Genomic DNA, 24,742 nt, shown 5'->3' with positions numbered 1-24,742 from the left:
CCCCCAACCTCAGGGGCCTGGTCTCACCCACTCCTACCCATTGTTACCCTCGAGGCCCAGCCCATGACTAGAATCTCTCAGCTCCTGAAGGCCTGCATGGCTTCTGAGAGATGAGCAGCAAAGCCTCACAGGCACCAGCAGTCAGGACTCTTGTCCACCCCCCGAGTGCCTCGCACACTTCTCACCACCCCAGCCCCAGGGGCAGCAGACTTCTCCCTGGTCGCTCGGGCCCACCGAGGACAGGCGTCTCAAGGGGACCTCCTGTGCTGGACCCCTTCCTTCTCCTCTGCAAGGCCACTGCCCTGCCATCTTTCCTCACTGTTTCACCCTGTGGCTCTGCCCTTCAGAGCACACCTCTGTAGCCCTCTCCCTACTACGGAGAGTCTGGTCCACGCCTGGCCTCAGACCGACCAACTCTCCCCGTGTGAGCACCAGGACGTCCCAGCCCACATGGCGGCCCACGGGGATCTCTGCTTGAACACCTGTCCCCTACTTCCTCACCCGCCCAACTCGGGCCCATCCTTGCAGACCCACTCACATGCCACTCCCTGGACACCTTCCTGGCTAGGCGGCCCTCCCAGGAGCAACTCCCAGGGCCTCTCAGTCTCTCGCCACCAGAATGCCCCAGGACTATCAGGGGCAATCGAGGCCTGCCCCAGGGCGAGCCTGGGAGTTTCTGGAGCGCCGCGCGGGTCTCCCCACTGCCTGCCATGCCCCCCTCAACCACCAGGCCCTCACAGCCGTGCCAATCTTCTCCAGCGCCTCCTCATTGATGGGATAGCGCAGCTTCATCTTGCGGTACAGGGGGTGCCTCTCATAGTAGCTGACGAGGTCAACGAGGCTGTCAAACTCTGAGTTGCCCAGCATCACAGTCTGGCCCTCCTGCTGGACTCGGCAGTGCTTGATCTTCCCCTCAGCCCTTAACAAAGAGAACAGTCATGAAGGGTCAGGGCAGCCCAGACCAGGAGTACCCCACCCCGCCTCCAGTCCCCCAGGGCCACCCCCTCACCGGAAGGAGATGGCGTAGGAGTTGGGCTCATTCCGTTTCCGCACCAGGAAGGCCCCATCCCGGGGTACGCGCATCAGCATGTGCTCGGCCTGTGCTCTGGTCAGGCTGGCGTGGTACCACCTGCGGACGGACCGAGTCAGCCCCGGCCACCCCCAGCCATTCCCACCCGTTCCCCGGCCCCTCCCTCACTCTTTGCTCTCGTGGGCGTTGGTCTGTGGGACGGGCTCTGAGAGGCGCATCTCAAATTCGTTGCAGCGCAGGGGCACCTGCTGGTAGTGCGTGATGAGGTCATAGAGTGAGTCGAAGACGAGGTTGTCTGTCAGGAAGAACTTGGGGGTCCCAGCGTCCTGCCGAGAGTGGATCCGGCAGTGCTGGACTTTCCCGTTCCGCCTGAGGGGAGACGGGGAAGCCGTCAGCTGCAGCCCGGGCCCTGGCTGCCACCTCCACCCCAGCAAGGCGCCACGTCTCAGGGAGGGAGGTGAACCCTTAAGGACAGCTCAAGTGGGGGCGGCCCTGCGGGGGCACGCGTGCGTGTGCCTGTGGCACGGGCCAGCCCTGGTGGTGCCGCCCCCAGGTGCGCACTCGCCGGGAGAGGTTACCAGAAGGAGAGGGTGTAGTCGCCCACGAAGGTCTCGCTCTCGCGCACGAGGAAGGAGCCGTCGGGTGCCCCGGTCTCGATGCAGTACTCTGTAAGCAGGCGCTCGGCGATGTGTCGCCCGTCCCGCCCCGCCCCGAGCTTCCCATGGAACCACTTCTCGTTGGAGTGCAGCTCTGTGCCGCCGCTGGCCTGCGAGGGCAAAGCACAGACACTCAGTGACTCTGACCACAGCCCGGCCCCCAGCCCTGGGCCAGCCCCTCACCTCCTTGGGCTCCTCTTCGTCCTCATTGCCCTGGTCACTGCTGGTCTCCTCAGAGTAGTAGATTTTGCTGCTGGTCAGAACAAAGTAGTGGGGATACCACTCCTGGAAGAGATGAGAACGGGGCCGGTAAACAGAGCCCGCTCACCACTCCGCCCTCCTGACCCAGCCGGCCCCGCCCTCACGTGGTTCACGGGGTCCTCCAGGTAGAGAATGCCGTTCTTGATGGAGTTGCTGATGTCGTTCTCAGAGTACATCACGGACGTAGGCACCTCCTCATAGGCACTGCCCTCAGCCAGCTTCTTGTGCTGCGGAGACAGGCCAGAACGTGGCACGCCAGCCCCGGGCCTGGACCCAGAGCTGGAGCAGGGGTGGGGCCCCCGCAGCCATACCTTGATGAGGATCTTCCTCTTGAGCTGGTTGGGTGAGGGGAGCCCGTCGGCGGCGATGTCCACGGGCTTGGTGAGGAGTGTGTCCCCGAGCACCTTCCTGAAGTGCTGGGCCATGTTCCTCTGCTGGGCGATGCTGCAGTGGTCCTCGATGGACAGGATGACTGGGTACCTGCAGGGTAGGGGACAGCGTGTCACGCAGATCCTGCAATTCCATGGGGCTGAGTCTCAGACCGTCACAGAGTCTTCACCCCAGAAGAGGCGGGCCCTGGCCACTGGGGGAAGGGAGGGTTCTACAGAGGCACCTACTGGTGCAGCAGAAACCAAGGGCTGGGACTGCTGCCGAGGGGCGTCCCCAGAGTTGATCGGATCATGGAGGCTGACCCAGCAGCCAGGAGACACCCCACACCCAAGGTCAGGAGAAGTGGCAAGCAGCGTCCAAATTTTGCTACGAGGGGCCCCTGGAGACCCCCTCAGTGAGGTGGGAGACATGAGTGACCACAGGTTGTGGGGAGTAATGCAGACTGGGACACAGGGAGTACAGACAGTTCTCTGGGCTGTGACGGGAAAGGAGCTGGCAGGACAAAAGCCTAACAAGTCCAGGGTTATTAGGAAGTAATTTTTGAGAATGGGAAGAGCTTGACTGTGAGAAGGACCCAGTGAGAGGGCGGGCCAAGCGCACAGGAAGTGAGTAGCTGGGGAAGCAATGGCTCCAACAAGCAGCAGGAGGTGGAAGGCGGGGAGGAGGGCTGCGGCGTTTAAGGGGACCCTCCGCCCTCATCCCAGGAGAGCGCTGGAGCCTCGCCTCGCCCACTCACTCTGAGGCCACAAAGGCGTGCTCCTTGATGGTGTGCAGGACGTCTGAGAACTTGATCTTGGTGGTCAAGGTGTGTCCATGGTAAATGACTGGCATCCCGTCTGGGCCATCCCAGCAGTCCACTGGGGAGCAAGGCCACCATGGTCAAGTGGGCAGGCCTCCCTTCTACCCCTGTGCCCCCCGACCTGGCTCCCACGCACACTCAATGCAGCGACAGCCCATCCGCAGGCAGCGAGCGTAGGCTTCCAGGGAGGACTCGCTGGAGAACTGGTCACCAGTCAGGTACCTGGACAGGAAAGGAGGGGCGGGGCAGTGAAGCGAGCCCCACTCCCAGGGTCGGGCTGGGGGGCCGAGGGAGCCACTCACGTGTTGTGTGAGGAGGAGATCCAGTAGTGGGAGAGAGGATTGTTCATGGTGTCTGGGCACACGGCGTCCAGCTGCGAGTTCCACACACTGTTCTCCTTGGAGAACAGGAAGGTGACAAACTGCCCAGGAACAAACGTAGAGAGAAGAGAAGATGAGCCGCACCCTGGGCCAGGGCACAGGAGAGGGTGCTCAGCCCAGGTGGAGGCACAGTGGATGGTGGAAGGGACCCAGTGTGGCTCTACTTGGCCCACCTGCTCCCTGATTCTCCGACAGAAGCTGAGGGGCAGGGCTCACCTCTTCCAGGAAGAAGTAAGGCTCCTCGATCTCTCGCAAGGGGTCTCGGAGGAAGCTGAGCATGAACTCCTGCACTTGGAGCCGGTCAACAGCCCACAGCTCCTGACATGACAGAAAGTCAGGGCACATGAGAGGCCTCCAGCCAATGGTGAGCCCAGCCCCCCTCAGCTTGGCAACCTGGCCCAGCCCAGCCGTACCCCCTGGTACTCGAGGAGGAATTGCTGGAACTCAGGAAGGGACACCCGGCAGAGCTCCGGCCGCTCCCCCGCCCTGCAGGAGAGGAGAGATGTGCCTGGTGGTCAGCTGGCTAGCGTGGACCACGGACAGTGAGGGGCCCCCTGGAAGGCAGAGCCCAGCTCCCAGCCACCACAGCTGCCCAAGACGGTCCATCAGGACTCACCCCACTCCCACTGCCTCCCACCTGCAATCAGGACTCAACCAGGGGAGGGTCGAAGCCCGGAGGGAACCCCACCTCCCCACTTCAAACCAAACCTCAGGGCACTGGCTTCCAGGAAGGGGAGGTCCATCTGCAGGAGACAGAACCTGGTCAGCGTGAGAACCCCTGGGAGGCCACGTGGGGAAGGGGCTCTCAGAAAGAAAGGCTGGGGCAACAGAGAGGGGCAGGTCTCATGAGGAGAAGAGCTGGAGGAATGGCACCCAAACGCCCTCAAGCAGGGCAGCAGGGCTGAGGTAAGCAGGGCTGGGGCAGGAGAGCAGGGCAGGGGTAGGCAGGGCAGGTGGCTCATGCACCGTCTTCTGGGCGCTGTACATGAGGCTGCGGTACAGCTGAGCAAACTGCCCATAGGTGATGTCGCTGGTGCGCTGCTCCAGGTCCTGCGCGGCAGAGTGGGACTTCCAGTCAGGCCCTCAAGGGGGGTGGGGGGCTGCCGGCCTCCCCACCCACCTGCAGACGGCCCACAGGCCCTCACCGTCAGTCGCTCTCGGAGGAAGCGCATGTTGGGGACCCGGTAGTTGACCTGGGACAGCATGTTCTTCAGGTCCTTGGCTGATATACTGAGGAAACAGGGATGTCCCCAGTGGCCTCACCCCACCTCTCATGACCTCTGGCCTGTGGGCTGAGTCCACCTGGGGCCAAACAGGTAAACAATACTCTGGGACCTGAAGTCGCGACAGTGAGGCTGGCTCAGAAGTGTGGGGTGACTGGGGGAAGTCCCCTTCCTTTCCCTGGGCCTCAGTCTCCTTATCTGAGCAAAGGAAAGCCTATAATTCTGGCAAGGAGGGAGCGAGCGGGCTCGGTAAAGCAGGTCAGGCCTGGGAAGAGTGGAGCCCTTCTTCAGGCCGCCCCTCCCACCAACCCTGCTCTGGCCCTCCAGTTCCCCCAGCCTCACTCTCAAACCCTCTGTAGGGGGTAAGCACAGGGCTCAGCGGGGTTCCAGCCCGCTGCCCCTGGGAGGCTGGGAGCTGGGGCCTCCGCAGGGAGAAGGGGAAGACCATTCTCAGCCAAATACCACTGCTGGCACAGGGATGCTCCCAGGGTCTGACAGGGATCCACCCCTGCCCTCAGGGGACACTGCTGGGCCCTGGCAACAGGATGAGGAAGATGAGGGAAAGCCAGGCCTTCTCTCCATGAGGTGGCGATAGGGAGGGGAAAGTGGGCACCCTCCTCCTCCTGCCCAAGAGCCAAGCAGGCTGCACTGAAACTCCCTGTGGGGGTCCAGCCCTGCCTGGGCCATCAGCTATCAACCAGTGCTGTTCAGCACGTGCTCGCCTGCCCTCAGTCACCGGGAGGTGGATGGGCCGGCAGGGTCCTCACCAGGCAGGTCAGGGAAGCTGGTGCATCAGCGAGCTCTCCCTCTGTGGACTCCCTGCCACCAGTACTACCAGCAGCTGGTACTGCTTCCCTCAAACCCCTGTCTGCCCTGCTTCCTCCCCACCTACGGCCCCTTCTCCGCTCCTCTTCACTGCAGTGCCCTGAAGGAGCCACCCTTCATTGACAGGCCCCCGTCATTCCCTGAGCCCTCTTCCCACTACTCCACTGCCTGCCTCAAGGTCACCAATGACCTCTGAGCTGTCAAGTCCAAGGGGCAGCTCTGTCTTCCCCACACTTGACAAGGCCGGGCACAGCTGAGCGCTCCCTCCTCCCCGGGCTTCCAGAGTGCTACATCCTCTGGTTTTCCTCATACCTCACAAGCAGCTGCTTCCCCTGGCTGGCTCCTCGCCTCCCCAGTCCCCAGTGCTGGAGAAGCCTGGGCCTGGGACCAGTCACCAGTGCTCTTTCCTCTTCCTGCTATGCTTACCCCCAGGTATCACCAGCCTCGAGGCTTTCGGTATCACCCATGTGCTCTCCAGGTAATATATGCAGCCCAGCGTCTCCCCTATCTCATTCTACCCACCTGCCTGCTCAGCATCTCCACCTGGGCATCTTGGGGCATCACAGGACTTCAAACACCCCATCGCGCTCCTCCTATGGCCTTCTCCTCTCAGTCAATGCCAACTCCACCTTTCCAGAGGCTCAAGCCAAAAAGCTTACCGTCATCCTCAACTCTTTCTCTCACACCCCAAAATCAAGTTAGGAAATCCTATTGGGCTCTATCTTTAAAACACAGCCTAGCCTAAATCCGACCACCTCCTAGCACCCCCATCCTGACCCAGCCCTCTCATCCTTACTTGCAGAGTGGAGTCACTTCCTAACTGACTCTCCACCCTGCCCTGCCCTGGGCTGTCCAGGAGTAGCCAGTGGTCCTGTGGAACTGAAGTCCTTCACATCACACCTCTCTTCAAACCCTCCATTGTGCCTGACTCTCTCATGGCAACAGTCAGCGGTCCTTACCATCACCTGGTTTTGTCCGCCACCTCTCCTTAGCACTTCTGGTGGTCACAACACGACCTCAAAGCTTTGAGCTTCAAGGCACCCTCCACAAAATACAGGACGCCCAGAGCCAGTTCTGCACTGTCTGCCACGGTGGCCAGGCACACAGGTTACTGCCCCTGGCCTCTCTCGCCAGCTTGCACCGCGGCCATCAGAGGGCTTTCTGCAGGAAGCTAATTGTGCCAGAACCACCTGCCCACCCCCGGCCCTGTTTGAGGCAGGTCCTCTCCTTCTCCAGGCAGCTGCTCAGAGGCAAGGCTACTGGGCTGGCTGCCCAAACCCACCCTGCTGGGCCAGAGCTGCAGCTCAGTACCTACCGATCCTCATGATTCCGGTCCACTGAGTAGAACTGCTTCCGCAGCCACCTGAAGGGAGAGAAACCCGAAGGGAGGCCCAGGCTCAGGGAGGAGACAGCAGGCAGGCCCTGGACACAGAGGCCTGAGTCCCTGCCCTGCTCCCCAGTGCCCGCTGCCCCAACCCCAACCCCAACCCCATCCAGGGTGGCTCCTACCTCTCAATCTGCAGGGGTGTGGCCGCCTGCAATGTATCCTCCATCAGCCAAGTCAAGCCCTTGATCCACATGTTCACTTCGTCCTCAGACGTGGCTATCAGCAGGGGGTGAAGAGCTGAGCCGAGGGCCGGGGGCCATTCCCCTTGTCTCCCCCACCTCCTCCAGCCCCTAGGCTCCCACCTTGCAAGCTCAAAGTCTTCAGGCGGAATTCCATTCCATACAGGATGACAAAGCAGTGTGACTGGTCTGGTCGAAAAGCAGGATCCTCTTGGTAGCGGTCAAAGTCCCGTGAGGTCTTCCCTGGGCGGATCTCCTTGATTTCACGAATATCGACTAGGAAGGCAGGCAAGGGGCCAAGATGAGGCTGGGGTGTTCAAAGGTCAGCACTGAAACGAGTACAGCCCAGTCTCCCCACTCATTCTCACACGCTCCTCAGGGGGGATCACAAAGAGAGACATCCTCAGGGGCAGAGCCAAGACCATTCAGTCCCACTGGGGACGAAAGAGCTGGGCTGAGTCTTAGGACAGAGCTCTGCCAAAAGCTGAGAGGTCTGAGCGAACTGTCTGAGGGGCAGGAAGCTCCATCCTGTGTACTTCTCTGTGCTGACAATACAGGAGGGTCACTCTGATCTGAAAAAGAGCTGGACTCTAGAAAGAGAAGCAGGGACCCAAGGCTGTTCTTTGAGGACCATTTCATGACACAAAAGTACACAAACTGAACAGTAAAGTCCAACGGGTAGGGCTGGGGCTGGGCAGGCCCAAATGGGTCTCAGGGTCCACTGGAGGAGGCAGGGATTAGGCCAAGAGAACTGGGACAGCCTGAAAGGCCCATTCCCTAAAGACATCCCTGAGCAAGTCTCAGAAAGGATGGCAGTGCCCACAGATGGCTCTATCCTGGCCATCGAGGGGCCCTGCCTGTGCACGGCACAGAATGGGGAAGCACACAAACCTGCCTCAGCCACTAACCCGGAGACACTGAGTGACTCATTTAACTTCTCTCTGCCCCCATTTTACCATCCCTAAAGCAAAGGGCTTCAGTGAATTTCTCTAAAGGGCTGGGAGGCAGAAAAGGTCTGCATGAGCTCTGGGGTGGGACTGCTGAGATTAGAACCCCAGCCCCACCTCACCTCAGCTGTGTGACCTCAGCAGAGCGACAACCGCTCTGACCTTGTCGCTTCCATCTGTGAAAGCAGGTAACAGTGAGGCGATGCTAAGCTCTAAAGTCCTAACAGCCCAGAGCGCCCAGCCCCCCAGCCCTGTAGGTGGCACATGGTGTGCCCTCATTCAAGGCTCCCTCCTCCTCTGTCTGCTCCTTCACAGGTCTGTGCAGACCATATAAGGAGGCACATAGGTCACGACCCCAGGCCCGGAGGGCCCCAACTGCACACCCACATTGTGCCCTGGTGCTGGCTGGGACCCTGCACAGAGGGCAGACTTTCCAGGCCAGATAGAGAGACATATTTAGGAAGTTCAAAAGGGAGAAGCCGGGCTCAGCGGCCTGAAATGACTCTGAGCACTCCCCTGGCTCTACAGCCTCTTCAGATGCTCTCAACTCAGACTGGCCTAGAAGAGCTGAAGCTGGGAGGGGTGCCAGCACAGTGCTGGGCCCGCCTCCACCCCAAAGTGCACACCAGCCTGGCTGGGATGTCCGAAGGGGCCCAATCCCCAGGCCCTCTTCCTGTCCCTCTAGCCACAGCTGCGCCCCATCTATCTTACCCTGAACAGCAGCATTGCTTTCGCCCCGAGCCCAACCCCGCCCCGCCCAGCCCCAACACCACTGGTTCTACCCAGGCTCCTGCTCCCATGCCCCCAGCAACCCCCTCAAGCCTGGTCCTCCAGCTGAAAGCCCCAGCTTTCCTGCCATTTCCCCCACCCCCCACCAGTTCTCACCAATCAGTCATCCTTCCTGAGCCTCCAAATCTGAATAAAACGTTGTTCTGATCCTCCCAAGGTTGCTTGCTAAGGAGACCACCTCCTTCTCCTGCCTTCAGGGCCCTGTGATGGGGCTCAGTGACTTACCACCACACCTACCTTCTTATCTTCTCTGCTCCACCCAAACTAAGCTGGACCAAGGGCAGGAAGAGTCAGTCGTGCTTCCCACCCTGCACTTCACCCTGGTCCCTAGTCAGGGACTGTCTACCTGCAGGCTCCATTCTCTCCCTCCAAAGACACAACTGGGAAGCGCCCTCCTGCAGTAATCACGCCCTCGACACCCAGTGGCACTATGTGTGTGTACGCTCTTCATCTCTCCCAGGCCAAGCAGGCCATCCAGTGCTTGCTGAAGGAATGAAGAACGGAAAAACACCAGGCACATTTGTAGGGGGAAGGGGCAGCAAAATGGGAACAGTTTTTGAAATGAAGCTTACGCTCAGGTAGAAACAGAGGGGAGATGGGGGATACTGGGACACAAAGACCCAGTCTGAGAAGACAAAGTCCCCAAGGATGGAAGGAGATGAAATGATCAGGGGAAATGCCCAGATCAGAAACTGCAGAATAACTGCAAACCCTGCCCTTTGAAACAGAAACCAGCATGCTTTTCCGGTGCAGAGTTGCTGTCATCCCCCTCCCACCCTCTCACATAGGCACACAACCTCACACACATGATGCATACAGGCCACAAGGCCTGCGTGACCCACAGCCCGGGCCTGTCTGCGCAGCTGCCGCAAGTCATTAGAGGGAGTTAGTCCACGAATGGGCTTCGCTCAGCAGGCAGCCTCAGGGCCAGTCTGAAGCCTGCTGGTAGGCCACCTGCAGGCACTCCACATGCGTGTGCACACACACAATACACACTGCCAGTGGGTCCCAGGTGAACCTCTGGCCTGCCCTATCCTCCTGAGCACACCTCCACTAAGACCAGGATGGAGGCAGAAGAGGCTCCCACCCAAGACAGGGACCAGGTAGACACAGAGCAGCTCCAGGCCACAGGCCCGTCTCTCAAGCTCTTGCTGGTCACACCTGGTCCCTCATACTTCTCCCCATTGGAGGTACCAGCCTAGCCCTGATGCCCTCCAAGTCCATCAAGCCAACAGCAGGCTGGAGGGACGTGACACTAGGGTGAGAGGCTCTACCAAGGTTTCAAGTGGCATCCTGTATGATCTCCCACCTCACCAGCCATCCCCCTCCTCCTAGAAGAAATACAGCAGAGTCCCCTTCCTGAGAACCAGGGCTGGTGCCCCAGGGGCTGCCATCAAGAGGAGGGGACTCCCTGGGACAGGCATGGCCTCTGCCTTAGTTGGGGGGAGGGGGAGGGGAGCGCCCTCAGCAAGGTCTGGGTCAGACCTGCAGTGGAACAGGAAAGGCAGGGAGAGAGACCCTCCTAGGACCTGGGAGCTTGAGGCGGGGAGGAGAATGCTTAGAAGAGCAGGAGACCCGTGACCCAGCACTCATTCCCATAGAGAACAATGTTCAAGGGATATGGGGGAAAGAAAAGTCAGCGGTACTTGGAGGTCCTGGCTAGGCTGGAGGTGGGGGAGAGAGAGGGGGCGATCTCTGAGGACAAGGGCAGGAGCCCACAGCCAGGGGCCAGCAGCCAGGCCCCCACCTCCGACGTGCAGCAGAGGAGTAGGGCTTTCATTTATGACAACCCCCCTCCCAAGCTCACCCAAACCCGAGAGGGCCTGGAGTTCCGTCAGCACAACCTAGCTGGCTCTGCCCATCGGGAGCCATGGAGAGCTCATTCCTCTAAGGACCAAGTCCCCAGGGCCCACGCAGAGGCTCCCAGGCTTCAGGGACGGTATGGTAGACAGTGACAAGATTAGCTCCCTGGGTGGTGAGGGGAATTCAGTCCCTGACATTTAATCACCTACAAACTCTCATGAAGAAATAGATTAGCCCTCCTCAAGAGGCTCCAGGTAATGGGGGACCGTCTGCATCCGGGCCAGGGACTGGCCTCACAGGCCAGCTCAGAGGGCTGAGGACCTTCTTCTCACAGGCCCGGCTGTCTCCTCCCACTCCTTCAGGAAGCCTGCCCTGACCATTCCCTTCCTGAAGACTGCCCAGGCCTAGCACAGGAGAACCACACAGGTCTTAAATTCTAGCTGTGTGGCGCTGGACAGTCCCACACTATTTTGTCCTCAGTTTCCCCGACTGGGGATTCCTCCTTCCTCACAGGGTGGCAGTAAGGGCCCAGCCAGGAACCACCAGCCCCAGTGAAGTCTGAAGCCCCTGCATGCATGCCTTCTGCCGCTGACATGGGGCCTACGTGAGCCAGCAGCAGGGAGACAGCTGTGGCCACTGCCAGGGCTGTGCTGGGGGCAAACCCAAGCCTAGGCGAGGTGAAGCTGGCCCACAGCTGCCTCGGCCCAAGCAGCCATTTCCCCAGCTCCAAAAGGGGTCTGGCAAGGATGGGGCACCACGGGGGAACAGCAGGACTCCTGAGCCTGAGTTCAGTCAGCGCATGTGGACGTGCTCTCAGCCAGAGGCTGCTTCCTGAGCCTCAGCCCCAGCACCCCACCTACACACTCCCCAACAGCGTGAGGCACTGTGCCCCCGACCTTGCAAATGGAGGAGTACCAGAACAGGAGACTAACAGAACTGAAATCACAAAGACCAAGTTTCAAATCTTGTTTCCAAGCATACAGCTCAGGCTTCGTGCAAGTCTCTCTCCTGTCAGGCAGCTTGTAGATAAAGTGAAGCCTTAGTGACGGCAGGCCTCCATAAACCCTTCACCTGCAGAGAACTACACATGTAAAGTACCCACAAGGGAGAGCAGCTGTGCCCTGCCCTGATCGCCCTCAACCTTGGATTGGCTTAGTTTCGGTTTTTATGTGAAGAAACTTGCTTGCTGCCTGGGTCAGGGCCCAGCTCTCAGCACTGAGGCAGAGTGCCTCAGACTGACTTTGCAAAAGCACAGACCCTTCCCTTCTCTCTGGGCCCAAGGATAGACTCCCTGTCTGAGGACTCAGAGACTAGAGGCCAGCAGTTACTCAAAGCGGAGAACCTGGGTCCTGCAGGCCTGGAGAGCAACTGCCTTCAGGACAATCCAGTAACGCAGTCACTTCCCGTTTCAGAGCCTCAGTTTCCTCCTCTGAGCACAGAATCACTTCTAAGCTCTCAGGGAGCTGTGCAGCTGCTGTTGCCCTCCCAGGGCCGGCTCAGACACACCCTTCAGAGAGCAGGCCCCACCCAGGGACAGCACCTATTCCACTGCATGGGGAGAGGGGAGGCCGCCATGAAGGGGACACACTGAACAGCAGGCAGCCAGTCTGGAGCCTGGGAAGCGATAGAGGACAATGACCACAGAGGACCTGTCTGTGCTAGGCTTCTCTGAAGGCAGGCCTGCTTCCCGTCTCAGAAACCTGCTCCCCACCCATCTCAGACATCAGGCCAAGCCACGAGTCCCCCACCAGCCTGCCTCCTGCCCAGTGCATGGGGACATCCACTGTGGGAATGTGCACAGGTGCAGTGTTCCTGTCGACCAGGCAGAGCCCCAGAACAGGAAACCCAGGGAAGAAAAAGGGGGTGGTGGCAAGAGCAGGTCACCAAGCCTTCTTCAGGGCTCCTTAATGAGCCCGGCCTGTGAGAGCCAGTCAGTCCTGCCCTGACCATGGCAGGCCCTGGAAGGTGGAGACGAAGCCAAAGCACCAGATCCAAGACCCTAAGTTACACGGAAGCTTCGTGGTCAGGAACCTGTGTCCTAGCAGCCCCCGCGCTCAACAAAGCCACTTTCCAAACGGCTCTACACCAGAGAGATTCCCCCAAACCCACTGGCTCTTAGCCACACATCAGGCAAGGAGGACGTACGGAGAAGAATCCCAAGCAAAAGCACTGGCAAGGCGGGGAGGAGGCATGGCTCCACCGGGAGCCTCACTCTCCTCATCTGCAAAATGGGACCACCACTCCTGGAGTCCCTGAGAGATGTTAATGAGATATGAGTTAGGAAAGTGATTTTACTAGAAAGGGGCAGGAGGACATACTGAAAACTAAACCCCCAAATGATGAAGATACGGCCCAGAACACTACTACCGCCACCACCACACAAAAAAAGGAAACAGCACATATCACAAATTTTTGGACATGAAACATGCATTCATTGAAATACTTCTCTTAAGACAGTTTTTCCTTTAAAAAGTGTATAGGTTAACTGCTGTAAACTGCAAAAGAAATCAACCATGTAAAAATGAACATAAATGCATTTTGCAATTTAAAAAAAATTCTAATTCATGATAAGTATGAAAGCTTTTAAAAAAATCCAGAGAACCTGAAAGAGGTAAATGAATTATTACCTGGACAGGTCCCTTCCACTCAAGGTTCCACTGCCTCACCTGTGGGATGTGGACACCGAGCCCTGCAGAGTGTGCCGGAGGAAAGTGGAGGAACCCCAGCCCTCCTTAAAAGGGTCCAGGGCCAGACAAGGCCATGAGACCCACAGACGCCAGCCCCACATCAGCTCCCAACGCTCCTCCTAACTCTGAGCCTCTGCCTGTGCCAGGCCCACCTTCCCACTTAGTTTCCTTCAGGCCAAGTTCAGTGGCATACTTGGTGCTCCCCAACTCTGTCTAGTGCCTCCTGGTGTTGAGGCCACTGTCCTGTGAGCTCCACAAGGAATAAACCACATCTGCCTCTTCTCTCCATTCCCCAAACCCAGGTAGGTCCCTGGCGAGGCTTCAACATGTTTACAGAGTACCTGAAAGCAGGAATGAACTGGGAGTTAAGACTTCAGAGCACAGATGCTCAAAGATGGTATCAGGGATGACTTCCTGGAAGAGGTGGTATGGTGGGGCAGTAAAGGTTGAGGAGCTACAACAGATATGCAAATGCAATGGTCAGTGAGGTGACCATGGGACAGAAATGAGAGACTAGGCACAGTTGGGAGGGACGTGGCCCCTGGGGGTCACAGCAGTCTGAAAACACTGGGAGGTTCTTGTACAAAAGTTCTTAGAGCCGGTAGGAGACAGGGGAAGCTAATGGCACTTTGGGGAAAACAGAACAGAAGAGGCAGGTCTCCCTGAGCACCACGCTCTGCTTGGCTCTAAGCCAAAGTCACTAGGAGATTCAAAAGAGCAGGTCCCTGGGTCAGGAGAGTTGTGCACATCTTCCCAGAAGTCCCTCATCAGTCACATCTCCGGAGACACACAGCCTGGGCCAAACAGATGGGCCATGCCCAGCCCCACCCCTCAAGTCAGCCACCTCCTGCATCACCCTCCAAAGGAACTACACACCCAGGGCCTGAGGGAGCACAAATGGAACTGAGCTTTCTCCCCCAAAGGATGCCGAGATGGAGAAAAGGAAGTACCGCCAACTGGCTGATTCCCGGCCCTGCACCTCTGCCGCCCCACACAGTGAGCCAGAGGCAGAGGGGCTCTGCACCCAGGGCGCCTGGACCATCTGGGAACAGACAGCTATGACAGAGCCTCACAGTTCAGAAGGGGAAGGATGGAGGTGGCTGAGGAGATAGGACAGAACCTGAGCATATGAGCCAGGGCCTGGGATGCCAGGGGTTTCCGTGCTGACCGCCTACTGCCCAAGGACTGGAAGGAGTGAGAGTTCCCTTCCCCTTTGTTCTGAGACTATAACCTTCCCCCTTCCACTTTTCAACAGAAACAGTCAGGAGCAGCTCCTAGTTCTTGCGAGAACAGAGGGCTGAGTAGCTCTCACCCTCCATTTTATAGGGGACAAGGATCCCGGCTTGGAGACCCAGAGTCGCAGAGTCATGCAGCCAAGGGAAGCTGAGGCTGGGGCTTATCTGTCCCATTCCCATGCAGCAGTGCCTTCAAATCAGACCACCAGGGGAGAGGCGACCGGACCGCCTTCCCAGGATATAAGCCCTAGCCAAACCCTGGAGTACAGGGAACACCCAGGGCAGAGCTCAGCACCTGCTCCCCGCTGGGGCTTCATCCATCACTGTTCCCCAAACACCTGACGAGAAGAGCAGCCAGCCCCTCTCCCACCTTGATAAACAGGAAAAGGCCATTCTGACAGCTGGATGGGGCTCCATGGGTTCCTCCCACATGGGACCCTGCACCTCTGTGTACTAACTGCTTCAGGCCACAGCTGTAAAGGATCCTCGCCAGTTCATGAACCATCTGGAGTCTAGAGTCTAGGTGAATCTTCTATTAGGAGCAGTGAGGAAATGAAAGCCCCAGAGGGGCTTGTCATGGTCACATGGTTCGTGGTAGAACTGAGACCCTCCGGAGTGACCCCACAGCAGCGGCCACCCCTGACACTGGGTTTGCAGAGAAAAAGCAGGGCAGCCACAGAGAGCCTTCACACGTCCAGGCGGGCGGCCTTGTTCCCTAGGATGCAAGACTAATCCCACCCATTCCAGAGGTGGGAACAGCATGCCTCAGCCCCAAAGGAAGGAAGGGCAAAGAGGCCCCACCCAGGGAACTCCAAGCTGGGAGAGAGATGAGCAGCAGTCTCCTGGGTTTATCCATTCATTTCATCTCCCCTCTCCACCTCCGATCAAATGTGTATTAGGCCTGTATCTACTCCCTGTCAGGCCCTGGGGTGGGTCCTGGGTAAACAGAGATCAATAAGGCACTGGAGTTCCTGCCCTTGAGAAAGCCCCTGCCTGGTGGAGGAAACAGATGGGGAAGCAGATAACTACAAGGTCCTGCAAAGAGTGGAACAACAGGGAAACGCCTGCAGCGCCAAGAGCAGAGAAAGTCAGCAGGTGGACTTGGGGAGTTTCGGTTGCTGCTGGTTGGGAAGGAGGGGAAGGTAGGGGGTGTTAGATCACAAAAGCCAAAGGCATCAGCAATACAGCAGTTTGGTTGTTGGGGAAAGGGGTGTTTAGAGTTAGAGCAGGTGAGAGGGGAGGGAAGGTGGGGGCAACACAGCAAGGACCAGGCGCTTGCTCCAACTTCACTGCCCAAGCCCAGATGACTCCCCCAAGCAGCCCTGTGCACGCTGACCTCTGCCTTCCCTGCAGGCTGGTGCTGCCCGCGTTCTTTATTGGCGGCCCACAGGAGAGAGGCTGAGGGTCCAGCAAGGTCAGGAACCAGAGTGTCCAGGATCTTGAAAGGCCCAATGAAATGCCCCTCATGGTATATTCAGACCACATGGAGAACCAGAATACTAAGCCTAAGTCACTTTTCTAGCCTCCTCTTTCCTGACCCTGAGGACAACCAGCAAGGTTGATCACAACCACCCTCCCACTGGAAGCTCTGCCCTTGACCTCTCCCCATAAGCTCTCCTGGGTCTCCTGCTTCTTCCCGGGCTCCAGGCCTATCCCTACTACACGCCGGCCTCCATCCAGGCCCAGGCCAAGGGCCTCTCCTCTCCGATGCTCTCCCTGTCCCCAGTCAGTGTCATCCACACCCAGAGCTTAGATTACCAACGTCAGATAGTTCACAAGCACAGCTATAGCCTAGTCCTTGACTCCTAAGCCTAATCCAACTACCTACCTGAGGTCTCCACCTGTTCACCTCGAAGTCAACCCCTCAAAACCAAACACATGGCCTTCTCTCACCAGGCCTCTTGCCACACCCCTTAGGTCTGCTAGCAGCATCACCTCCAAACAGGTGCATAAACTAGACACTTCAGAATCACCCTTAACATCTTTTCTCTCACCGTCCTCCAATCTAACCCCTGAACAAGTCCTACCGGCTTTATTTATACCATTCACAATCTTACTTACCAAGTGCCTAGATGAATGTGCACCATTTGTGTATTTTAAGGCTCTGACAGACTGTCTTCTCCATTGGAGTGTAAGCTCCTTGAGCACATGGACCGTGTCTGGTGGCATCAATGGCCCAGTGCCTAGCAGGAAATGGACGGAAAGAAGTCTGGGACCTCCCTTCCGAAAGGAACCAATAGGGGCCTCTGGTTGGGGGTCGAGTGATCAGGGCTGAAATGGGAGGAGAGGTGGAAGGAGGACAGCAGAGGCCTTCTCCTATGGTGCTTGCTGACTCCCATGCCGTCTCCCAACCCGGGCCCTGGCTGCCTGCCTCTCTGGTTTCTGTATCACTGCCACCATGGCCCTCCTTTTTCTTGGGGAGAGATGTGGGACCAGCCCTTTAACCTCCAACAGAGTCAACCTTGACTAGGAGGTTGGAGATGTTCTAAACAATGAAAAGGGTCATTAAGTCACAGGCCTGTTCACTCAACAGCCTCTCCTGCACACCAATCCGGCTCTCCCGTTTTCGAGCTGCTGGCCCAGGCTCTCCTCAGCATCTGGCCACTCCCTTTGGGCCACGCCAGCCCAAGCCATGCCACTCTCCTGTCCTCCTTTTGCTTCCTGGCGGGGCCAAGTCCCAAGTGTGTGATCTAGTCTCTGATCTCCCTCCAAGGTGGCAGGGAACACCCACTCACTGCCTCTCCAGGAAGCCCAGCTCAGATTCTTCAAAATCACCTTCCCTACTGAGAGGGGTGGCTACCCTGAGACTTCCCCTTCCTGATTTTAATTCCCTAGTCCCATCGTCTTAAGACAGCTCCAGGTCTCTCCTCATCCAGCACAGATAGCTGTCTCCTCGCCTCCCACCCCAGCCTTCAGAGCCTCCCCTTCCAGTACGGGCCACTTCTCAGGCCAGGGATCAGGACAGCCTCATGGGAACAGACTGGGCATCAGGTGTTCTCACTGGAGGGGATTCTCTCTACATTGGGTACTGCTGGCCTCAAGAGGCCTTGAGTAACTCCTGACAAAGTGACACATCCTATGTTTCCCAACCTCCTTGGTGGATATGCTAAGAGCTCCCAAGAAAGGCCACAGTCCCAGGTAGAAACTGACAAGGGAACATAGGCATATTACACTCAATTATTATTGTGGGTCGAGGAAGTGATGAAGGGAGGAAGAGGAGAGCCACCTCCAAATAAATGAAGTTGTTTGGGGGGAGTGGTCTGCAGCGCCTGAGACGGATCCATCCCCCCTGCCCATGCTGCTGCCCAACCTCCCAGCTGACCTCCTGCCCCTTGAGTAGGCGGAGAAGCCTCTGGGATGTGTGGCCAACTTCTCTCCTCCTTCCTAGGGTTAGTCACTCCATGAACTCTGGGCCCACACTCTCTGGACCTGAGGTTGAAGTCACTCAATCCCATGGGGTTAGAATTCACCCACCACACACCCACAGCTTGGCAACCAGAGTCCCAGCATGGTCAACGCCCTACTCCCCACCACAGGCAAGGCCGAGCCAAGGACACTGGGATCTGGGGGGCAACTGCTTCCCTCAGGACATTTCAGCTCAGCCAGATCCCCAGGTGTTCAAGAAAACAGGAAGACAACTCCACTGTGAAAGGCCCACCCCTGCTGAGTTAGAATTAGATCTCACACAAACAAGTGGTCAAACTCTCTGTGGCCCAACCCCTCATCAGCCTGGCCAGCTGTACACCGCCAAGGCCTAGGGCTTTGGTCAAACCACTCGCTCCTCAATGTGCCCACGCCTCGCTCCCAGGCACCTCAGAGCCTAGCACAGGTCCTCTAACCGAGGCCACACGCCAGCCAGCGGGGGAGGGGCCCACGGGGGCAGGCCACTTAGCCTACAGCACTTTAGGCACAACTGTCCCTGCCAGCCCTGAGCTGTCATGATTTTCTGCAGTCCAGATCTCAAGCTTCCCAGGATCAAGGACTGGGTCACCCCCTTTTCTTGCTTCCCAACCCCGGGCTGCTCTGTGCCAGGCCTGGCTCAGCAAGGGAGGTGCCAGTCTCCTGCAGGAGAAAGCCCCGCCCCATTTATTGTACATCCTGAGTCTTGCTGAAGCCAGGGCTACCCGCCAACACCGGGAAGGGCCCGGAAGGAAGCAGCAGGGCCTATACACAAAGCCTACATGTGGGCTATAAAAAGGAGCCCTCCCTGCCTCCCCCAGGATGGGCCCAGCTCCTAGGAGGTGACGAGGGGCAGAGAGAGCTAGTACTTGGGCTTGGGCACTCAGCCACTGCAGCCTCTCGAAGGCTAGCCAAGCACCTCCTCAAAAGGAACTAGCCTTTCAAAGAGGAGAGGGAGAACGTCAAGAGCTGAGGCAGGAAGCAAGCCGAGACTCTTCAGGCCGCATCTCCTGGGACCTCAGCCTCCCCCAAAGCAACCACCCCCACCGTGTCCCCACCGCCTCTTCCCCAGCCCTGGGAAACCCAGGAACCACCCCCCACACACTTCTTCCCTCTCCTCTGGCCCTGAGGGGCTCTCTAGAGGCAACCAGTCCCCACTCCCTCTGGAGGCCCCAGCACACCAGCTCTAATGAGAGGCTCTAACTCTGGGGTGACAGAGGAAGCTGTGGCCACAGCAGACTAGGCCTGGGGGCAGCTCCAGCAGGGGCACATGCATCGGGGTGAAAGTGGAAAGAAAACTGGGCAAGGGCACATAAACCTCCAAGTCTGAACACAGAGTCCTGTTTCCAAGACCCCAGCCAAGGCAGCCTCCTGACCCGCCCAGGCAGTAGTCTACTCTGCCACGCCAGCAGGGCCACCTCTCTGCGCCCTGTGCCCAAGTCACAGAAATTAATTCCGCCCCAGCCTCCTTTCTCCAAATCCCTCTTGGACCTCATCTGCCCAGAGTATCTCTCTGGAGACAGTGGAGTGGCTTGTCAGAACTCGCACACGCAGCCTGAGGGCAAGAGGGGCCTGCTGTCAGCCACTGAGATAACACAGCAGTCCTCCGCCCTCGACTGACAGGAGCCTCAGGCTTGCTTCCTTCACTCACCGGACCCCAGAACTATTTTTCCTGTCTGGCTGTATGTGCCTTAGCCTTTGTGTTCGCCGCTAGACTCCACAGTGCTTGGAACATCGGCAAATGCCAGTCCTGAGCCAGGGCGGCACAAGTGGGGTCTCACTTGTTCAGTGTCCACAGGGCCCCGAGAAAGCTGTTCCAGGCCTTCTTCTTTCTTTTTTCTTTTCTTTTCCTCTTTAGGAAAGAGTAGCTATGGTGATATGGAAAGCACACTAGGCCAGAGATCTACTGTCACAGTGAACAAGTCAGAGGCTGGAATGGTCACGTCTGTCCGGTTCAGTGTGCCCACCACAAACATGGGATGGATAAGGGAACATACAGACGAACGCACGTGCTTCAGCCTGTCGTCAGGGCCCTCAAAAGGCCCTTCTCAGGCACCTAGAGCACGGGGCCCCCAGGCTCCCTTCTCCCTGGCAAAAGCTCGGTTCGGTTGCCACCATAACAATGAGAGCAACTCAGGTCAGGCTCTTCTGCTGCCTGCACCCCTGCCAGTGAGGAAAGCATCTCGGTGGGGGCTGAGGCATGATGAGGGTGGCACAGGGTCTCAGTGAAGGCACCGAGTCCAGCGTGTCCACAGATGGACGTCTGGGTGGGTCAAATGGCACATCTGGCCAGGGGCGGAATAGGGATCAGACAGCTCTGTCCACATAAAAAAAGGAAAAACATCCCTGCTCCTAGAGAGCATCCACCTTATTGTCGTTTTCTCCAGCGTGGAGGAACAAACTGAGCAGTGTAGTGGAAATCAGAAATCCCAGGCTGCCATGAACTTGCTGGGTGACCCCAGCCTTGGGGTCTCGGTTTCCTCATGTAGAAGACAGAGCCTGGCACTCCCACCTCCCTCCAGCCTCGGAGCTGCAGTGTTGCTCAGACAAGGCGACGGATGAGAAAATGCTTGGGTAACTCCAACACACCGTTCAAATACCCAATTTTTCTCCTGCCCCTACCTCTGTGTACAGACCCAGGGAGGAACAAACAAGAGGAGGAAACAGCCCTCTAGCCCAGGCTGTCAGGGCAGCCACGGTGGCTGGCTTGGTGGCAGAAAGAACTGGAGCTCTGGAGTTAGTTACGGTGAAAGCAAAGGAAACAAATAGTTATGAAGCACCACAGGTGCCACGTGCTGTGCCGAGCACTCTCATGTAAGATCTCTCAACTCTCATACGCGATCTAGTTTGACCAGTGTTAACGTACAGCTCTGTAAGGGAGGAGTTATCTTTACGGCTAAAGATCAGTTTCAGATAGGTTTAAGTAACTTGTGCCAAGGTCACAGGAAGAGCTGAGACTCATACCCAAAGCTCACTGATTCTGGCCAGTTGCTGGAGGCCACTCCTCACCCTCAGCTCTGCCTAGAGTCTTATCACCTGTCAGAGCTGCTCTGGAAGATCTCCACCCCCAACTCCACTCCGGGAAGCTCGGCGCGATGTTTCTCTGAACAAAGCACTCTGCCCCAAGTTCCAGAACATTCCCCTCCTCCCATCCCACTTTCACATCTCCTAGGACTCTCCTCAAAGTACCCTCTGACTTCTCCAGGTCTAAGAGAGGGAGGGGAGAGGGGGGGGAAAGAGTCTCCAATTCCCCCAATATCAGGCCTTTGCTACAGCAGGCCTCACTTCCTCCCTCCAAATTAGCTATCTCTGGCCTCCCTGAAGCCACATCCCAGAGCAAAGGGCAGAGTGGAAAGAGATGCTATGAGATAATTGAGATCGACATGGACGGCGCCTGGAGAGGCAGAGGCAGTCCCTAGCACACCAAGGTGGTGGCATTAAAGCACTTCCTGGAAGACAGGGGTCTCCCACCAATGTGCTCAGATAGCGTTTCTCGGGGTGAGGTTCTTAGAAATAGGACAATCTGATACCTCCATGTGATACCAAAGCAGCTATTCCCAGCCAACTGCTTTGACACCCTGTAAAAGTCAGCAGCAGAAAAGAGCCCTGACAACAGAGAGGCTGCTGAGAGATTCGAGAAAGAGGCTAGGTGGGGCTTCTCCTCTCGGAATCAAAGGGCTTGGTGGCCAAGCACCAGCCTCCTCAATTCAACAGGTCCTCCCAGAGAACTTAATCTTCACCTTCCTCCTCGTCAGAGCACCCATGCACGAGGCACTTACACGGCGCCACACTCGATGTGAAACATTTTACAGATTCTCACCAAATCCTCACAAAACCCTTACGAGAAAAATGTAGTTTGTTACTATCCCTCTCTTGTAGGTGAGGAGCCCAGAAAGATCAAGTCACACACTCAAGATCACAGAGCAAGTAAGCTGCACAACAGGATTCTAACCCAGGCAGTCTGAGTTCACAGCCCAAAAGCTAAGCTATCATGGCTCCACTGCCTCCTCCCTCCAGACCCACCCCTTCCCCTCCATCACCGCTGCGTCTGTCAGCCTCAGCGAGGAGGCCATGCCGTGCTCACCAGCTCTCTCCTGCAAACTGCAGCGGCTCACTGGCCTCCCTCCTCAAACTCTCCCAGACAAACACAAGACAGTCCCACTTCAGCCTCTGGCTACGGCTGCTGCCCACAGGGCAGAGCACAACGCACCATGGCCCTTTCTACGCTGTCCCGACTCTTTGCAGCACAGAAAGCATCCCCAAGCCTGCCCCAGTGATCCCCAGAGCCTCACTTGGGGCAGAGACAAGTTCTTCAATAATTTAAGGCCGAGTTCACAAGTCACCTCCACAGTGAAGCTTTCCTGGCTCTCTCCTCTCACCCCCGCCTTCCACTTGCTGAGCAGAACTCTGTTCTCACAAAGCTCTCAGCACAGACCTGTATCATGGTACAGCATACCCGGGGTTATAATTACACATTCCCAACCCTGTCTCTTCCAAGAGTCTGGGAGTTCCTCAACGGCAAAAATCATGTCTTATCTTTTGAATCCTCAGTACCAGTCAAATAGGAGGCATTCAGCAATATTTATTGACCAAATAAATGCCCCTCATTCCAACAGGCTACCCAAAACAAGGCTAGTGGCCAAGATCTCTAACCGGCAACTCAAGCCTGTGCGGAGTTCGTATGCCCGAGCACGCACGCACACGCACGCAAGCTGGAGGTGCTGGGGGCGCCAGCGCTGGTGTAGTCAGCTCTTCCAGACATCTGTGAAGTAGGCTCCTTTCCTCAGTTCACAGGAAAGAAAAAGCCCCAGCTGGACAGGGTGGCCTGGCCGGGCTGGTCTAGAAACCCACACATCAGGGCAAGCCTGGGGTGCTGAGGAAACACTAAGAGGTCTGACTTCCCCTGGAAAAACTACAGTCAGACAGGAAACACACGGGCAAGGACGGCTAGCTCTGGAGATCCGGACACATGCTCTCGCCCCTCTCCCACAGGGAGCAAGCAGCCAGCACAAAGAAAATCCCCGATGACACAGGCCTGCCCTCCTCAGGCACTTTGGGCCCAGCCTTCAGAGCTGGCCTCTTGGTCTATCTCCTCAGCAGTCTGACAGCCACAGGGGTCAGACCTCAGACAGCTGTTGTCAGCGTCACCTCATCTGAGCCTGACCACCTTGTCCAGCGTTTGCTTTCTTCTGCCCCTTCCCACCTCCCATCATCAAAGGTATTATCACTCGGTATTGTCACTGCGGTTTCAGCTTCCCTGAGGGCAAGGGCCTGTTTTCATTCACCACCTGAAGAAGCCTGGCGTCTAGAAGGGTTTCAATGGAAGGAGCAAAGACGAGAGCCTGGAGCTCTGACAGTCCCCACGGGCACGCCTGGCTCACACTCAGAGCCCTTCATGGAGCCACCACCAGGCCACCGGGCCTATGGTGAGCCTTGACTGAACACCTCACCCTAGAAGGAAAAGTGTGAAGCCAGGGCATAGAGAAGTTGAGGACGTCTGTAAGGTACAGCCTCCTCAGAGCAGCAACACAAGACCACAAGGATGGGGGCCCGAGGCCAACTCACAGCACAACCCAAGAGCTTAGACCGCCGGCCCGCCACTGGCTGGAGAGCTGGGGCCAGCTGAGGCCATCACACAGTGGCACTCTCAGCTGTGGCATCATTCCTTCCTACATCTCCACTGCCTCATCTATAAAATGGGATGGGACTCTGGACCACCCCCCAGGGCCTCTGTGAGGATCAGCCAAGAAAACATGATGAGAAGTCTCTGTAGCACTCAGCAGGAAGTCTGTACTGCTTTGTACTCAATGTCTGTAACATAAAAAGCCAAACGTCTACCTGGTTCCTGTCACACCACCGTGACAACCGGCACCAAGGCACTTTCCTACCCCTCTTTTGAGCCAAACTCCCACCCCAGAAATGAGCACATGCAGCCCCATTTCACAAGTGAGAGGTAAAGTGGGAGGGCGCAGAGGCTGGAACGAGGTCCGGTACGTGAGAACTGTGCCATTCACTGAACCTGCCTCTCCTCAGGGCCACGCACACCCTGAGGATCCCGGAAGTGTCTCTTTCTTTGGCCAGGCTACAGGCACTGCTTGGCACCCTGGCATGGTCAGCAGAAAAAGGCCAGATGCTTGAGGCATCTGGCTAAGGGATCAGGAGGCAAGAGACCTCGACAGCAGTCCAACCTTCCTCAGAGCACGCAGAGGGGGCTGCAGGGCTCAGAACCCACCAATGAGCTGCACCCAGGAATGGGCAGCAGTGGGGCAGCTTCAGTGGGAGGCTCAGACATTTAACATGTCTGAACACACAAGCATCTACTAGCCTTCTCACTCAGACTCCTTCAATTTGGGCCTCCAAAATCAAAGGGCCAGGGCCCCTTCTGCATCCTTTGCCCATGCTCCAAGCCTCTCAAATCCCAGCTAACTGATGAGATCACTGATCTGTACCCCTCTGGCCGACCCACCAGAGGGGGCTGGGGTCATCACACCCTCTGCATTCCCACCTCCACCCTCTTGCCTCCATACCCCTTCCTTCTGTACAGGCTCCAACTTACAAGAGTCAAACCCAGGAGTCAGGTGTGCAAATCTCCTTATACTTAAAACTCTACACACTGTTCTACATGGTAGGTAAGTGAGGAGCAGATGGGTCGGGGCAAAACAAAACCATTTCCTCCCTTTTCCGGGCAGTGATCTAAGTGAAATGTGAACTGGGTCCTGTCCTCCCTTCCTGCACTCTCACCCTCTTCTACG

The 24,742-nt window shown here is 57.4% G+C and overlaps 1 protein-coding gene across 5 annotated transcripts in view; it reads right to left on the bottom strand.

Moving 5' to 3' along the window:
• PLCG1 (phospholipase C gamma 1) overlaps nt 1–24,742 on the bottom strand; it is a 35,034-nt gene that overhangs the window by 7,538 nt on the left and 2,754 nt on the right. For 4 of the 5 annotated variants that reach the window (XM_074347275.1, XM_074347276.1, XM_074347277.1 and 1 more), the window contains exons 2-19: nt 7,254–7,406; nt 7,074–7,167; nt 6,880–6,927; nt 4,662–4,746; nt 4,483–4,566; nt 4,225–4,259; nt 3,930–4,002; nt 3,733–3,834; nt 3,439–3,557; nt 3,273–3,358; nt 3,074–3,194; nt 2,259–2,427; nt 2,052–2,174; nt 1,870–1,971; nt 1,609–1,796; nt 1,199–1,399; nt 1,010–1,129; nt 739–919 (exon numbers count right to left, since the gene is read on the bottom strand). In XM_074347275.1, coding sequence (XP_074203376.1) covers nt 739–919; nt 1,010–1,129; nt 1,199–1,399; nt 1,609–1,796; nt 1,870–1,971; nt 2,052–2,174; nt 2,259–2,427; nt 3,074–3,194; nt 3,273–3,358; nt 3,439–3,557; nt 3,733–3,834; nt 3,930–4,002; nt 4,225–4,259; nt 4,483–4,566; nt 4,662–4,746; nt 6,880–6,927; nt 7,074–7,167; nt 7,254–7,406 — 2,084 coding nt within the window. Of the gene's footprint in view, nt 1–738; nt 920–1,009; nt 1,130–1,198; nt 1,400–1,608; nt 1,797–1,869; nt 1,972–2,051; nt 2,175–2,258; nt 2,428–3,073; nt 3,195–3,272; nt 3,359–3,438; nt 3,558–3,732; nt 3,835–3,929; nt 4,003–4,224; nt 4,260–4,482; nt 4,567–4,661; nt 4,747–6,086; nt 6,114–6,879; nt 6,928–7,073; nt 7,168–7,253; nt 7,407–24,742 lie in introns of those variants that run through there. The other variant, XM_074347279.1, reaches the window with a different exon arrangement.

Source organism: Camelus bactrianus, chromosome 19 (genome assembly GCF_048773025.1).
Source record: "Camelus bactrianus isolate YW-2024 breed Bactrian camel chromosome 19, ASM4877302v1, whole genome shotgun sequence".
Classification (NCBI taxonomy): Eukaryota; Metazoa; Chordata; class Mammalia; order Artiodactyla; family Camelidae; genus Camelus; species Camelus bactrianus.
This window is presented reverse-complemented; position numbering and strand designations above follow the sequence as displayed.